Source organism: Trichoplusia ni, chromosome 13 (genome assembly GCF_003590095.1).
Source record: "Trichoplusia ni isolate ovarian cell line Hi5 chromosome 13, tn1, whole genome shotgun sequence".
In the NCBI taxonomy this organism is placed as follows: Eukaryota; Metazoa; Arthropoda; class Insecta; order Lepidoptera; family Noctuidae; genus Trichoplusia; species Trichoplusia ni.
This window is the reverse complement of record NC_039490.1, coordinates 5,792,888-5,810,502: the sequence shown is the minus strand read 5'-3', so window position 1 is coordinate 5,810,502 and position 17,615 is coordinate 5,792,888. Positions and strand designations below refer to the sequence as shown.

General features: G+C 36.7%; 1 protein-coding gene across 3 annotated transcripts; it reads right to left on the bottom strand.

Moving 5' to 3' along the window:
• Nucleotides 1–49: 49 nt before the first annotated feature.
• LOC113499825 (histone acetyltransferase KAT2A) lies at nt 50–17,499 on the bottom strand. 3 transcript variants are annotated; one of them, XM_026880369.1, is made up of 20 exons: nt 17,231–17,499; nt 16,588–16,763; nt 16,166–16,295; nt 14,865–15,010; nt 14,193–14,417; nt 14,066–14,115; nt 12,314–12,479; nt 11,561–11,699; nt 11,168–11,254; nt 10,389–10,552; nt 9,831–9,963; nt 9,593–9,665; nt 9,359–9,434; nt 8,907–9,051; nt 8,309–8,469; nt 7,990–8,067; nt 7,507–7,632; nt 6,880–6,970; nt 2,115–2,241; nt 50–1,857 (listed from the first exon to the last, which is right to left on the bottom strand). In XM_026880369.1, the coding sequence occupies exons 1-20, from the start codon at nt 17,313–17,315 to the stop codon at nt 1,791–1,793; spliced, it is 2,445 nt and encodes an 814-aa protein (XP_026736170.1). In that variant the 5' UTR covers nt 17,316–17,499; the 3' UTR covers nt 50–1,790. The 3 variants fall into 3 exon arrangements, with proteins under 3 accessions (XP_026736170.1, XP_026736172.1, XP_026736173.1); XM_026880371.1 differs by having other exon boundaries at nt 11,168–11,251; XM_026880372.1 differs by lacking the exon at nt 17,231–17,499 and adding an exon at nt 16,941–17,025.
• Between the last annotated feature and the right edge of the window lie 116 nt (nt 17,500–17,615).

Genomic DNA, 17,615 nt, shown 5'->3' with positions numbered 1-17,615 from the left:
CCTTGAATGATCAAGAAATTGATTTTATAAGAGTGAAATGAAACAATAATATATGTAAGCATTTTATTGACTTATTACGGAGACAGAAATGCCAATACTTTATATACACAAAGAACTAATCTAAACGTTCTACTCTAGAACAATTGTAATAATTTTACTAACAGAGCCACGATTGATAAACACCAACTACGATTCTTTTACTACTGAACATTTATTAACAATTCTAGAACATCGATTGATTATTAAATATAATGATTTTATTAAAACTTATTACACGAGAAAATACATACATTTGTTTCGTAAAAAAAAATATCCTACTGACAAAAAAATCAAAGATAAATTAAAATATTACAATTAAACTTTCGAGATTTTATTTGGTTAGTTTTCATTTCAAGACAATGTAAAAAAAGAGCAAACATACCTATATTTAGGTAAACTTGAGGACAACAAATTAAAATGTTGCAACGTAAAAAAAACAAACTCAGTCTTATTATATACATAGCAAATAATTGCTTAAATCCACTACTAAATATTAAATCCGTTACTACCCACATTAATATACAGATATTATTATATCAAGGAACAAACAAACCCACGAGGCACATCTTAAAGTAGTATTTTATCAGTTGTTGAAGCGAGACACCGTGCTATTCGCCATCTCTTCCACACATTTACATACTGCTTTAAGAGGTTATAGGCCGTCGGGTTTCTAAAATTCTATTACATTTATTCTAATGTCTACTGACGTTATTGATTGTTAGACTAAACACCAATCCCACTACTGAAAGATTAACAGACGAATAATGCCTTGATAAGTCCTATGTAGGTAGGTATTTGGAATACTAGGAGTATATTATGCTACTATTTAAATATCCAAGATTTACACTAAATTAGTGACATAATCAGGTAACAAATTTGGTACCAGAGAACCAATTTTAAAGACGCAATTTTAAACAGCAAATAGCAGAGCAAAAATAAATTTCATTTAACAATATCACTTAAATCAAAATACAAAATTTATAGCACAAAACTGTCATCACATAAAAATAAACTTCTGAGTTTAATAATGCCACAATGATTGCATGTGACATAAAACTTCTACCGACTAACTATGAACCAAATGATTTGACTTACGGGATAACAACAATGTTTGTAATTCAGAACTTGACTTATTTAGCCGAATTCTTAAACATTACATAATTTTAAGTAGTTATCGAGACATTTTGTCTGTCACAAGAGTATTATGTAATGAAAGAAACACTTATAATTAAGTTTCATTTAAGTACTCGGGTTTGTCACTTCTGCCTCTAATTCCTGGAGCAATTATAGACTCTATTGCTATATGAGCAGGGTTGAAATTGTGGTTGTTAAGACGGCTCCAGCAGAGAAGCTATTTTAGGCAATTTTCCACCCTATATATACAATAAATACTATAATCACAGAACAGGGGTTCTGGGCTCTTGGTATCTTGGTCGCGCCATCATTATGAACTTTCCAATTTTCCTTACTTAATTTCAACGGTATTTTACACGAATACGCTAGAAAAATTGCAGAGACCAGCTAGCTACTTAATACATTCAATTTCTATTCGTGAAAACTTTTAATTGGCTTTATCTTACCTTAGTTTTATCACTTATTCGTGTTGCTGTTGGTTTTCTTTCACAAATAAATCAATACATACTTTTTTTTAAATATTGTTTTTATCCCATAAGGTATATTTAGTTCCATGTTTAGTCGGTAGAGGACCGCTCACTTTTCACCTCGAGCGCGGAGGTGGCGGTGGCCGGGTATCATTTGTCCCAGAGCCCAGCCTCCTTCATCTTGGTGTGGAAGTATTTCTCAAGAGTGTTGGCACATCTGAAACAAGATAATGGATAAGTAAAATATGTAAAAGTAGCATTTTATATGATTTTATGATGGAAAAAATGCTTTTTGAGACAATTTAAATCTGCCATTGATACAAGTCAATCCATGTTATCAAAGGGAAGTATTTGATAATTACATAATTAATAGTCGTTGATGAAAAAAAAATAAGTTTGGATTTGTATTGAAATATACTTTTCATTAAAAAAAAAAACAAATAAATCATAGGATACTGTTCTTTAAACCCTTACCTGTAGTAATCAGTTTCGGGCGAGTTGTAAAGCCGGCAGTTGGTGAAGATTCGCGTCATGTCAGCGATGAACAGTCGCTTTGACACGTAGTAACGTGCCTTCAGGCGCTCGCTCATAGTGCGAAGATCTGAATTACAAAAATAACAAATGAATTAATATGTAAAACATTCATATTTTACGTATGAATTGTAATTTTAAGAACCTACGACCGTAACTAATTCCCCCATTCCCAAACTTTTAAATGGCACATATTTCAATTTTAATGCAAAACAAACAAAACTATTATTATTATTATTATTAAAATCCTTTATTGGTATTAAACAAAAAAACATACATCTTATAAACCCACCAAACTGTTGTGACAGTTTGACGGCGGGAATAGCGCTCGTTATTACATTTTATAAAATATTTAAAACAACCTCGGAACATACCAGGACTTACAAATAAACATAAAAGCAAATCAAAATACACATTAAATAGAAATTAACTTAAACTAAAAACATCAGACTACCTACATACATTAACTAACATTTTTGGAAAATTCTAAGTTTAATATTTTTAACAGATTCTTTTTAAGTGAACATGTGCTCAACTGTGTGTCCATTTGCCTCAACCAGTCATTATCATTATACAATACTGGGATCAAATACTTATTGGTTCTTGCGCCGTAATAATTTTTTATGGGTGGACAGACTAACTTATTTTCTCTTACACGCCTTGTATTGTACTTATTTACTATTTTTACTTTAAATTGTTCTTTATAAAACTGGTCAAGGATCAGCAAGTATTTGACCCGTTCATGCACAGGTAGCATTTTAAGGGTAACATACAGTCTATCATAGTTTTGTTTACATTGATGTCTAACTTTAGGTGGTACGAGATATTTCAAAAACCGGGTTTGCAGGGATTTAATGTCATCTAAATAAGATTTGAATGTGCGGCCATATACATTTAAACCGTAACCTATCAACGACTCGACTAGAGCAAAATAAACAACACGTAGCGTTTTTCTACTTAGTGGCGCTTTTAGTGCGTAGAACTTACTCAGAACTGTTCTGAGTTTCGTGCACACCGTGTCAACATGCGTCCGCCAATTAGCGTTACTATCCACCCAAAGACCAAGGTACTTAAAGGTTTCGACAACTTCTACATTTTGGCAAAAACAACTACTATTATTCGCGTGTAAGCATTCATAGGTGTGGCCCTGTATATTTATGTCCGCTCTATTTGTACTCTTTGCTGCTCGGTTGTGAGGAGAATGTATGTGCATTATCTTGGTTTTGTTAACATTCAAGATGATTCCATTATCATGCGCCCATTTGGTGATGTTATTGAAATCATCCTGAATGCTAGTTCTGGCTTCGTGTATGTTATGAGATGAGTACATTAAGCACATGTCATCGGCATACATAAACACTTCACAGTTTTTTACCACGTTTGTGACGCTGTTTACGTGCATAATATAGCCAACCGGGCCAAATACTGAACCGGTCGGCACCCCCAACTTAACTCCCGCTTCCCGTCCTTTGGTCCCCGCTATGCTAGTCTGTATGGTCCTATCACTTAAATATGTTCGGAACCACTTATTAGTGGGTCCCCTAATTCCACAATCCTCCATCGCTTGGAGCAGTACGTCATGGTCCAATGTGTCGAATGCCTTTCTGTAGTCTATAAATAACGCTAGGACCTGATGGCCCATATCCAGCCTGTCATTTATAAACTCAGAAAAACCTGACAGCGCCGTTGCAGTACTACAGCCTCGCCTGAAACCGTGTTGAGTATCTGATATCAGCTTGTGCTGCTCCAGGAACTCACTGACCTGACCTACTATAATTTTTTCTACAATCTTATTGAGTACTGATAGAATAGCAATTGGTCTGTAGTTGGAGTAATCAGTATGGTCACCCTGCTTAAATATAGGTCTTATTAATGCTTTCTTGAGCAGACTAGGGTATTGCCCCTTGGACAGACACATATTGACGAAGTGTGCAAGAACAGGTGAAATCAGCTTTTTTATTGATTTTATATCTATCGCCCTGATACAATCTATACCTGGCGCCTTCTCTCTACTGAGATTATCAATAACTTTGGCTACTGTGTCACTACCTACTGGCCTAAACCTAAATGTTACATTACTTGGCTTATTATATTGAGATCTTTCTAGGAACTTTATGTTACAATTATGCTTAATATTAACAATTTCTTGAGTAAAAGTGTCTGCAAACTTATTACATATATTATACATTGTATCAATATTACCTAAATACTTAGTAATCATACTATCTATACTAGCTTTCCGTTTACCTAACCAGTTATTAATTTTTTCCCATATTTTTTTCGGATCTCCATTGCACTTTTTAATTTCTTCTTGTTTATATTTATTTTTTTCCTTATATATTACTTTATTGACCCTATTTCTATATCTCGTGTATTCTAATCTCTTAGTATTATTTCTAGAATCTGCTTTCCACTCCCTAAATAGGTGATCTTTCCTTTTTAACATGTTTTTCAAAACTTCTCCTACCCATGGTTGTTGCACTCGTTTTTTGGTATTTGGCAGTACTATATTGCTATCATTATAAATCTTATAAAAAACATCATATAATCTATCATATAATTTTAACGGACAATTTATATCCAACAATTGAGTCCAGTTATAGTCACATAAACTCTTATAAACTAACTTATTGTTAATTACATACCGACAGTCCATACCCGTATCGTACACATTTTGCACACTTTCTATAGGTATTTCGACTCCAATCATATGATGATCGGATATAAAACACTCAATCACGAACGAAGCGCACTCCCGCAGCGTTCTCACTCGCACCCACGCGTGGTCGATGCAAGCTGTCTCTTTTTCACCCGCGACGATCGCCTCGCGCGTGACCTCGGTGTCCGGTATAACACACATAAGGCCCAGTTCACACAAACAGTCTTTATATTTAGTCGCGTAGCTCCTGTCATTCATTCCTAGTAAGTTTATGTTAATGTCACCCACAATGATAATGCTTTCGTTTCTCGGTATTTTTTTAATTAATATTTCTGTTTCCGAAATAAATTGCATTTTGTTTGTCTTAGGCGGTCTGTAAACAGCAATAATATTTAAGCACTCATTGTTCATACTTAATGTACCATGCAAGACTTCTGCGGAACTGAGTTGAGATGGTTTTTCTATAAAGGTAAGGTCTTCTTTAATGTAAATTAATAATCCTCCTCCTCTAGCTTTCTCTCTTGTTTTAGCAAATAAATTGTATCCCTCTATTTGATACATCGATACCTCTTCGGCTTTGATATTAACTTCAGACAACACCAACACGTTTATAAATTCTGTATAGCCTTTTAAAAAAACAAGTAATTCATTAAAGTGTTTTCTAAGTGAACGAATATTTAAATGCAATACACGCAGATATTTCTCATCTCTCGATATATTGAGTTTCCAGCTACTTAAGTTTAAATGACGATCATATTGATAATCCAATTCAACAATTGTGTCGAATCTATCCATTTTGAAACATTGATGTGATCACGCCGTGTGTACTCCGCACTACATGCGCGCGTTAACTGTAGGTATGAATGACTGGGCCTACCCAGATGCATCGTTGTTTAATATTTTTTCGATATCGCTTTCACTACGAATCGAAATAATTTTTTTCTGGTCATCGCTTTTTCTTATGAGTACTTTGCCTTCTTGAACCCATATATATTTATAGGTTTTTTTAAGCTGTAACTTCGTGGCCCATAGCAGACTTCTTTTGTATCGAGTTAAGCTTTCATTAATGTAAATGCGGTTGGTATTGTTTGTGCCATAAACTTGCCCATTAGTTATGTTACTCTTACGCATCTCGAGCCATTTATTACGAGCTAGCTTTGTCTTTAACGTAACCACTACTGGTAGTGGTTTCTCGGTCCCTGGTTTTTCTCGGCCTACCCTCTCGGCATGCTCGATCTCACTGGGGTTCAGTTTAAGTTTTTGAGCGATCTGAGTTACAACCTTATGTATATCTTCGTTACTGGTCTTCTCTACGCCAGCTAACTCCACCTTTTTCTCCTTGTCTTTTTCTTCTAACTCGTTGATTCGTTCTTCGAGTGATTTATTACACTTCTCCAAATATGCGTTTTTGTTTTCTAAAGCTCTCAACTTTTTTTCATTTTGAGTTTGAAGTTCACACATCTTATCGTATTTTTCCGATATAAAATCAACTAGATCAGTTAACTCGCTCAATTTTTTCTCCATATTGAACATAATGTCCATTTTTTTATTCATGTCCGCCAGAATGCTTCTAATATTGGAATCATCTAGGCTAGATGGTTCAGACAAAGGCGTAGACACGCAATCTTCACATTTTTCGTTTTTAACGATTTTAGCCGCACATTTTTTGTGGAAAACTGCTTCACATGTCCCTTTACACTTTATAATTTCGTCCTTAGCCGCAGCCACAAACTTATTACATTTTTTACACTGCACCATTATAGTTATTCAACTTTTGCAATAACCAGTACAAACAGTTTAGTTCCGAGAAATTGTCCGATTGAATTCCGAGAATTACACGATTCGCATCCGACGACGACGAGCGCGCGCGCACGATGCGCGCGCGCACTGAAACCGCTCTTTCCGTTCGGGAGCTATCATGCTACAGACAGACACGTCAAACGCCCCTCTTTTCGCGTCGGGTTTAAAAGGATAGAGACGGTACTAGACTTATCAACGACAGACTATATAAATTCGCCCAGAACCAGGTAACACGTAACGAATCCTTACCCATAGGATATTTAATATGGTCGTAATAGTCAGGTACTTCAGCTTTGTCGACCGGCTTCAGGAACGGCCAGGCCGTTGCATGGTTCTTTACCTGTAAGTACAAACACGCAAGTACGTATTTATATTTGTTTGATTAATAGCTGTATAGTGAGTAATGGAGGATCTACACAGACCGGTAGCAAGGTAGGTTATTAATCAATATTTTATATCTATCGTTTGAATTTATTAGTGTGATGTATCCTGACCGATTTCGGCAACGTCGCAAGACACTAGCCAGCTGCGCGGGACATATTATAGTGTACAAGCGCGTGCGTCAACAGGTGCACTCTCTGTTCCCTTAGTTTGATGGGATGGAATTCAGGATGCTGATATTATTTTGCTAATTCAATTCAACATGAAAACCTCCGTCTGGGGTCATTTTCAAATGGTTTTTGAAAGTATCGGTTGGCGGTTTAGTTGGGCAAAATAGTTCCATATATTTTTTCCCGTTTCGAAAACATTCAAATCACAAGACACCTAGACTCGGAACAAGCATTACGCGGCTATCGAATTCGCAACACATTGCGTTAAGCCCTGACACCAGGTTAGAGATGAGATGTGTGTTGTAGTACAGCATGCACACCGTACCGCATGCAGCACGGCCCGGAGCGCGGCGGGGTCGGTCTCGGCGTCGGGCTCGGCGGCGGCGGCGCGCGCCCCGCGCCAGCCGCTGTCGCGCAGCCCCGGGATACACTCCACCGGGAGGCTGCGGACCTGCACCACACGGATACATGACATGGACATATTTTAACTCTCGGTCATTTACATTAGTTGCTCAGTTAGTGAGGCAACTTGTGCGCATTATCAGGTTTTGTTAATATTCAAGTTTTGCAACAAATTATATGTATTTATTCAAATGAATAAGAGATATTGTTTTTAGGTTTAAATATAACATTCTGAGCATAGTTATTACAGTAGATAATTGACAACGAACGTTGATGAACGAAATAATAAATTATTTTTTTATAATTAAAATTTTGGATTTTATGTCCATATATAAGAATATAAGAAAACTATAGAACAATCGTTATAAAGATCTCATTACAGATAAAAATAAATAATTTTACTTACGCCCTCTTTAAACAATGTCAACCCAGGATGTATCTTCCGAACGTCTTTCTGGCGCATATCAATCAGTTTTTTGACAATCTGCACACAAATATTATGCTTTATAAAAATCGATGATTAACATTTCTACCGGTCTTTGATGTGCTTTAATTTATTTCATAAAACACTAGAAAATAAGAGTTACTTTTACATGTCATTTATGATTAAACTTGGGATCTGTTCATAGTACATACTTTATAGCTTGTCACAAGAAAAAATGGCTCTGAAGTGGTGTAATTATTCTCAAGAAAGAAGTTATCTATCGATCAATTAAATACATCACCTCTTTCTGTCTCCGTATAATGCTTGTGAACTGCGTGTACACAATCCGTGGGTTCAGTTCACAGTGCATGAGCGTGGCTCCCTCGTAATCCTTGATATATCCTTGGTACATCGCGCGGGGCAGCTTTATGTCCTTGCTGAAGCCTTGCTTTTTAAAATATCCTGGGAATTTTGATAAGAATAGTTACTTTAACTGACAAAAACGCAAAATCAAGTTGTCATTTTTATGTACCTATATCCATTTATACTTTGCCAAGTAATTTAACAGCGAAGTATTTGTAATTTAATAATAATAGTAGTGTTTAAAAAAAATATATGGGTGTGATTTTTAAGGAACCAAAAGTATTGTATAAACGTCTACATCACAAATTCAGCACACGTTCGCTCTAAAGCTCTATAAAAAAAAACATTCAAGTAAATAATTCTTATGCAGTAGCAGCATTTACAATAAACACGATGAACTAAAAAGTACCTTATACAAATAGTTTTAATGATAAACTTACCACCCTGCAGTGTACTTCCCACCACCCTATATGAAAAAGGTCTATGCCCAGTCGATTATTTATAAGGTGGTATTATTTATATAGCAATACACTTACCTATAGCAAATTCATCAGCAAAGGTGAGGAAATGGAGAATATTGTTCCTGATGTGGTAATCTTTAAGGTGGTTCATGAGATGTGTACCGTAACCCTTCACTTGCTCGTTTGACGTCACAGCGCAGAACACTATCTCGCTGAAACCCTATTATCATAAAGAGGAAATTTGAACATATTTAAACCATTCGAAACTCGGAAGTTTTTTTCTATATTGTATTAGTCTTTCTAAAACTTTGATGGTAATTATTATGATTGGTATGCCAAAGGTAAGTTATCAATCACACGAATATTAAAGAAGAAAAAACAGTGGATTAATACATGTATCAACAATTTATAAGAATTTATTCATTTGTTACTACTACTAAAACTACCTGAAAATTTCAAAACTCTGTTCCTGGTCAAATCAGAAATTATTTGATTCCTGCAAATTATGATATCAAAATATGACGTACCTGAGCACTGAATGTCCTAAAGCAGATTCCACCGATTGGCCTGCCCTCCTTGATAAGAGCAAGCGTTTTGTGTTTCCTGAGGAAATAAAGAACAAATTAATTCTTAAATTACCTTTAGTTTTTACTCTGACTTATTTTTGCTCTGACTGGAGGCTAAAGTCTCGTCAGTAACTCCGGGTGAAGCAGGTTGCTTCAGAGACCATTAAAAAGAAGTATATAGACTTGTTAACTTACGGATCAAAAACCAGTTGAGAAATATACTCCTTGGTCATCTCTGGTAGTTGGTGGGAGAATACATTGTGGAGGCCTGAAACAATACAACATAGTTAATCTTGTAATTTAATTAAATGAAACGAAAAGTTAGGTGAGTGCGAGTCCTTGCGAGTACCTTGGGATTTTCCACCAAAACTACTAAACATTAAGTCTAGTCCACTTGTTTTGTGTTTATGAAATTTGAACTTTATTATCTTACCAATAAGCCACAACATGGTCTGCTTGTTGACGGGTCCGGTCAGAGAGTTCCCGATCACATGGAACTCGATCAGTTTGCGCTGTTCTTCCAACTTCGCAGCCTCGTCTCGCGGCGCTTGCATTTGGAATAATGCCTGAAAATTTTATATAATCAGTAGGCGATCTCGATTACTTAAAATGGAAATTTGTAAGTTAGGCTGCATACAGCTACCGTCTTGTTTGGAATGTGTTGTATTGGTATGTTAGTATATATTAATAATGTAAGGCTAAAGTGTGTGAAATGTTTTTAATGTGCCCATCTCAAATTAAAAATATTTTTTTTGTGATTATTGATCCATAGTCCTTACGAATAGGTGCTATTCTAAAAAAGAAAGCACTGTTAAGATTACGGTCGTCGTGTCACGGGTTCAATCCAGCGTAGGACAAGCGTTTATGTGATCCACGAACGCTTGCCCTGAGATTAGGTGACTTTGTTTGTGCACATGGGTTGAATGTTCGTGAAACCCCGCGCCAAATACTAAATAACAGCGAGAGTATTAAAATAGTCGTATTTACTTACATCAGGTCCACACATATAGTTGGGATCAGTGATGGTGGCCACAATATCGGCCACAGTCCTCTCGCTGACGTCATCGCCGGGCTCGTCGTTGAGTCGCCGTCGCTTGGCGGCGCCGGGCCCGGCCGCCTCGCTCACACGCTTACCGCCTTCCGTCTTTATAGTACCTACACATATTATATAAGGCCTCATATAATCCGTAGATGGGTTAACATCTTTGTCATAACGAGTTCCTCCGTGTTTCGGAAGGCCCGTTAAATTGTGAGTCCCGGCTGTTATTCATACACCTATGACAGTCGTTACAGGCAGTCAGAAGCTTGTAAGTCGAATGCTTGTTTTCAATCTAGGTGTTTTTATTTTGTAAGGCGGGGAAATCCTATCGGACACCCACTCCCTTGGGGGAAGAAATGGGTAGTGTCAGACTTTTACTGACTAAACCTGGACCGCCGAGCTACGTCATCCGCGTTTTTGTGTCTGTGTATGGCAATGCGTTGCAATCCTTCATACTTTATGAAATACCCTACGACGAATGGATTTAATTTCTTGTTTGAGGAGTCCTTTCCTTTGTTAACCAACTTCAAATAGGAGGTTTACAATTCGTACGTATTTTTGTTTGTCACCTCAGAAATTCGGACTGAATTGACCAAATCTCTTGATTCTTCATCTAATGTGAAATAGCTATCATTGCCATAAAATTTTCATCAACTTTGGTTCAGTAGCTTATTTTAAAGTCTATGTATATTTTGTTGTTGAAGACATTAAAAAGAAGAACGATATATCACCTGAGGAGAGTGTAACAGTAGTGAATCCATCTTTGCTGTCACCCGTAGCGGTGATTCGTTCAAATTCACCAGCGCCACGCCTTCCTGCTGTTCAAATAGATTCATTAACATGGTCCTTATAACAAAAACACGTTAGATTGAAATTGGTTAATCATCAACGTAGTTTACATGAAAATCATATAGGGCAGATAAAAGTAAAACTGAGATACTAACAAAAGTCCAATTATTATATTCGTTCTGGAAGCACAATAATGTATGCAGAAAAGCAATTTTTTGCGGGACAACGCGAATTGCTTAAATGTAGGAAACTGACAAGTCAAAGTCACTTGTTGTATTACAAAGGAATGTCATTCTCATTCATTTGACATTTACATACGTCGAGTTATAACTTACGATTGTTGCTGTCGAATATAGTCTGGATGTGGTTCGGCGGTATCTGTTTGAACTCGGGGTCCCATATCGGCGAGTTGGCGCTGAAGATCTCCTCTTCGAGCAGCGCCAGAAAGCGCGGGAAGTGGGTCAGGACTAGTACCTAGAAAATTAAGAATTCTAAGTATATGGATAGTACATGACCAGCATGGCAAAAATGTGGGTTATTTTTGAGGGGATATTTTTGATAGCCTCTCTATAATGTTTTGGGTTTGAAAGTTGAAAGAATATCACTACTTATGCAACTTCAAGTGATTCCCATGTCAGTTAGTTCGCTTTGGATATAAAATCTTGATACTTGTTGCTATGATACGAGTTCGAAAGACGGGTAGGAGTAATTCCTAACATCGTATATTGTATTAATCAAAATATTTTGCCATTAACATTAAATTAGCTATGAGTACTTTATATTGTAAGATTTATTAATATTTTAGACTCTTTATAGTTTATTGCTTTCTTCTCCAAGTTTTAAAGAATAGAACTGAGGTTTTTCCCCTACAGTCCCTCCAGTCACTTCATTCGTATGTTATCTAAATTGGTTTAGCCATTTTTATAGTTGTTAATTGCATTGTCATCAGGTTTGAAGTTACCCTGTTAATTTGAGCTCGCTACCTTGTCGAGCAGTGCCTCAAAATTGAGTTTCAAAAATCCAAACGTACCGACAAACAAACAAACATACAAGAAAATGAGTGTACAAAACGGCAAAAATTGTGTTACCCTCTTCTCTGGCGGCATCCTGTCCCTCTCGGAGTGGCACTTGTCCATGAGCTGGCGGCACACGGACTTGAACACGGCGCGCAGCAGCGTGCGCCCGAACACCAGCGACGTGTCGTAGTGCGGCAGCGAGTCGCAGAACGCGGGCACGTGGCAGAACACCAGCCATCTGGCAAGAAGATAACCTCATCAGACAACGGCTTGGGTGGTTAGTGTAATCATCCCTCCCTACTAATATTATAAATGCGAAAGTAACTCTGTCTGTCTGTCTGTTGCGCTTTCACGTCTAAACCACGGAACAGATTTTAATGAAATTTGGTACAGAGATAGAGTTGACCTTGAGAAAGAACATAGGATAGTTTTAACTCTCGGTCACTCGGACTTTTGAAGAGTTCTCTTGGAAACGCGATATAACCGACCTCGACGCGGGCGAAGCCGCTTTATTATTGTTTAGCTCGATATTAGACGAGGTTGTCGACTTGTGGAAGCCGGACTCGGCAATAATTGCCCCCCTCGTCGTAAGTGCAGTGCCAATGGCTTAATAGCCAAGCGCGTCGACCAACACCTTAGGAGGCTCTCGTTTGGCGTCTGATTCAGAAAGCGGCTTACTTCTCGCCACGGCACGTATCGCGAGGGGTTCCTTTTTTGGATCGATAACCACCGGCAGCTTGGGCCCTATTCCCATTGCCGATATTCTTATCGACACTATTTTTCTATGTATATTGTTTTTTATGTATATTTAAAAATGTAATTTAAATAAAGGAAATAAATAATGATAGTATCAGTGGCGTAACAATAGTGTGGCAAAACGGCAAAATGCCACGGGCCCCGAGCCAAAAGGGGCCCCCTGGTCAGAGAGGGCCGCGAACACAGAAGGATCCTACTCTGTATATTAATACGTCCAAAGCTTTGGACTCCTTTTTACGAAAAATGTGCGGACGCAGGAGCATAAAATTTGGCACACTTATAGTTTATGAGTAGGAGAAGTGCAGAACACTAACATTTTTCATTAATAATGCTTATAAAGTACATTAAATCAATAAATAGCACATTACACACCGCTACCATGCATTTCACACACACATGTTTCTTTTGTTTTTCAATTTGGTCAGAGACATAGAGAACTGCCTTATCAAAAATATATATTTGCCTATACATACTCTATGGTCAAATTGTTTCTTTTGTCTTTCATTTTGTCTAGACTTAGAGTACTAAAAATAAGTTTTTCTTGCCTCATTTAATATAAAAAAAAATGCAATATGCGATAAAAATGCTCTAAATGGATAATATTTTGCAACCTGCTACTTTGCGAAATTAAATGATAACGATTTATTAGAAAAAGCTTTAGTATTTGTCAATCTATATAGCAAAGACATATCGGTCTCGTTTGCTAAGGAAATTCTCAGTTTTAGATCCGCTTTTCGACACGAAATAGAAACGTCATCTTCTATAACAGAACTTGCCGACTTATTGATCATAAAAAACCGTTTCATTTCTTCAAGCTTTCCTGAAGTGTGCACTGCATTTCTGCTATTTATAACCATCCCTGTAACTACGGCTAGTGCCGAGCGATCATTTTCGAAATTGAAATTGATAAAAACTTAGTATAGTTACGCCACTGGATAGTATGTATCCAAGACGATATGGCTGCAAAGTGTGTTACATGTGTGAAGACGTCAGATAGAAAGGTATGGAAGAAGAAGACATTCTGCCTTCTAGTAAACATAAATAATAATAAAATATTTAATTTATTACCTTGTATAATTGATTTGATACGCCGATATATCTTCCGGGTTTGATACTTGCTAAAACGAAAAAAAAAACATCAAACAATATTCCAATATAAAATTTCTTCTAGACTATCAAAGAAACTAGTACTTACAAGTTTCCTAACACTAGGGGTTTCGAAGTTCCAATGGTTGAAGCAGTGTAGAAACATTTTGGCCAGATCGTACATGGTCTGCCATTCTCTTTGAGGGAGGGTGTTGAACTTGAACAGCACGAAGTTGGTGATGGCTTTGGCTATGGAGGGCCTCTCAAAGGGGGGCTGGCCAAGGGGACCCTCAATACGAGGGTGAGAGCGATTGAGGATGCATTTGCGAAGTATCTGTAAATAAAAGTATATGACAAAAATTAACTGGTGTAGGCTAACATTTTACTGAAATAACACATTAAGAACATATAGTAGATCTATTTACTTAACAACGATTAAGTGACGGTTATTTCACTTATTTGTCGGTATAGCCTGATAATCCGCTACACGAATTGTAATACATATTTTTTTGGGCTACAAAATTAGCCTAAGTTACTCCATTTAAAGCTAGCTAGTAGAATTTTATCAAAACAGTTTCAATTTTAATGATTAGACACAAATACAAACAGACAGAAATTACAGAAATATAAAATGAACTTTAAACGCCTTTAGAATACTTTAGAGAAAATGTTTTGATAAGTTTGGAATCTAAGTTGCAGCATATCTTGCTTCATACATATTTACTCCACCTATTTTCACTTAGAATGTTCTAGAATACTGAATATAAACGTAAAAATGTACCTTGAATAGATAATAGTAGACGCGTTTGGTATCATGGTCATCTTCCCGGTGCATTGACATGAAGATGTTCTCCACATCTACAACAGCTCCCAGCAACCTGTTTACCTCAGCCACGGGCAATCCTTGCAATTGTGTCACATGTTTCTCTGTAAGAGTTGTGACATGTTATTTTTATTGTAGATAATAGATTCAGATGAGGAGCTCGTGGCTAAGCTATAACCGCATAAGTGATTCGATCACAGGTTAAGCTATGCATGACGCGGTTGATCCGTAGATGGGTGACCATCTTTGTCATAACGAGTTCCTCCGTGCTTCGGAAGGAACGTTAAATTCTGGGTCCCGGCTGTTATTCCTACATCTTTGACAGCCGTTACAGGTAGTCAGAAACTTGAAAAGTCTGACAACCAGTCTAACCAAGGGGTATCGTGTTGCCCAGGTAACTGGGTTGAGGAGGTCAGATAGGCAGTCGCTCCTTGTAAAACACTGGTACTCAGCTGAAAGCGGTTGGACTGGTAGCCGACCCCAACATAGTTGGGAAAAAGGCTAGTACTATATTAAAGTAAAAATTGTGTAATAACTACAATAGGCGGTATCATAACATTAGGTTTAAAGAATTTATTCTCATAAGAACAATAGGTTCACTTACAATGAGATACAAATAATCCTTATAGCTTATTACATGCATTTTGCCTTCATCGCGTGTCGGTGAAGTTATACAAACACATTAAATGTTTGAAGACATTATTTGGGGTTAAAAAGATGCCTACAAGGCTTAATAACAATTGCTTTTAAAGAAATGAAAAATATTTCAATTCATCAAAAATAATAATGAGTTCTACAAAAAATTGCTGCAATCTCATTTTTTGCCCATAAGTAAATGAGATGCTCCCAGTTTTGTTGCATAATGTATAATATCATTATGTTAAATATTTTATATGTATAATAGTAATATCATTTCCATTGCCAGTTATTGGTAGCTCAATAAAAAGAAATATCTTTGTTTGGTTGGTTTTATTTATACATTCTTTTTAGAGCATTGTGAGTAGTCAGAAGCTAGCAAGTCTGACATCCAGTCTGACTAAGGGGTATTTTGTTGCCCAATTAACTTGGTTGAGGAGGCCAGATAGGCAGTCGCTCCTTCAAACACACTAGTACTTAGCTGCATTTGGTTAGTCTGGAAGCCAACCCTAACATAGCTGGGAAAAGGCTAGGATGATACACAAAGTTTTTGGGACAACTTAATAGATAAATATACTACTTCAAAGAAAAAAAAACATGATATGTACACCTTTGTGACTTACCTAACACATGAGTACAGTTTCGGCATGGATCATTGAAGTTTGCCAGTGGTTGGTTGTCAGCACGAGGCTGGCCTTTAGCCGCTGGTTGTGGTACAGGGGTCTTCCAACCATTGCAATTGCAGTCTGGGGTCTAAACAGACATTTGGTTATTGTTAATTATTTTGGGATTGACAATGTTAACTTAGATTAGGCAATGAGGCAAAATAGTCTTTCGCAATAAAAAACGATGTGGGTATAATTTTGAAAAAAAAAGGTAATATTGTGATATTGTTCATAGTTGAAATTGTATTTCTATTTTTACATATGTATAGACTGCAAATTATGAGATGAAGAAAGTTATTACTTGTCCCTGGTCCCTGTAAATCAATACTACTTTAAAGTCAGCTAAATCTGAGAAAATACAAGTTAATCATTCTACATACCTGGCATTCTGAATATATGGCTAACTTAAGGAGTTTCTTATTGTGAGGCCAGTTGTACACTTGTTGTTTCCGCTGCTGTATACGTTGAAGATTTGACTGTCTGGAGGCTTGGCCCTCACTGCTCGCAGGAGTTGCAGCATTGCTTGACGATGCATCATCAGTGACACTTGCAGGTGCTGGAACAAAAAAGGTTTATATCTCCTTTGACACACTGAAATATGTTTGTGTAAGACAGGTGAAGATTTTCTTAAGAAAACACACTGTAATCTAATAAGGTGATCGTAAAGTTGATGTAATTATAAAATTGATTTTACTTTAAAAGAAATGTTTCTACACATTTGGATCACAATTACCAAAGATTTTTTGTGTGACAACTAGTACAAATGGACGCATTGCAACTGCATTTAACGAAAGTTAATGGTTGCAAGATCAATAAAATTGTAATTGGGCGGCATTTGCTATAGTTTTTTTAGTTTCTACCTACAACTATTAAGAGAGTAAAATAATAGCGAAAATCTAAACCTTTTAAAAGGATCTGGACATTATGCCTATAGGTTCTTAGCATTAATGTGTTGCCGGCAACATATTAAATTTAACTTGAAATTATTTGTTGTTATTATATAATTGAAAATTGTTTATTTACTTTCGTGCCCGTGTGTTTGTGAAGAATCTGCTTCGGTGCTTGTCATAGCTATGTCCGCAATTTCTTCGTTCACTTGTGAAGTCATAATAGTTGATTGAGGGTTGTATGCATGCACAGGCTTAGGTGATTAGAGGCTATTACGATGAAAACATGAGTAATTTACAGCATTTTCACTAATTTATCTCAGTAAAATCCCAATTCCCACGATCAATAACTTTTTTATCTGTGATATTTCATAGGCGCGTTGACAACCGCACAGATTACAATAACATCTACACGAGCTGTCAAAAATAATCGACTACGCCATGTTTCTGGTGTTGCCCTAGATGTTTATAAATCATAACATGGTATATATTGTCGTGTAACATCACTAGCAACTTTTTCA

What these genes read in the sequence shown, in the direction of transcription:
- LOC113499825 (XM_026880369.1), bottom strand. Translation starts at nt 17,315, where the DNA reads ATGACTTCACAAGTGAACGAAGAAATTGCGGACATAGCTATGACAAGC. An exon ending in ACAAACACACGGGCACGAAA is followed by an intron (nt 16,764 to 17,230) that starts GTAAATAAACAA and finishes TTTTTGTTCCAG; the next exon opens with CACCTGCAAGTGTCACTGAT. An exon ending in CCCCTAGTGTTAGGAAACTT is followed by an intron (nt 14,116 to 14,192) that starts GTAAGTACTAGT and finishes TTTTCGTTTTAG; the next exon opens with CAAGTATCAAACCCGGAAGA.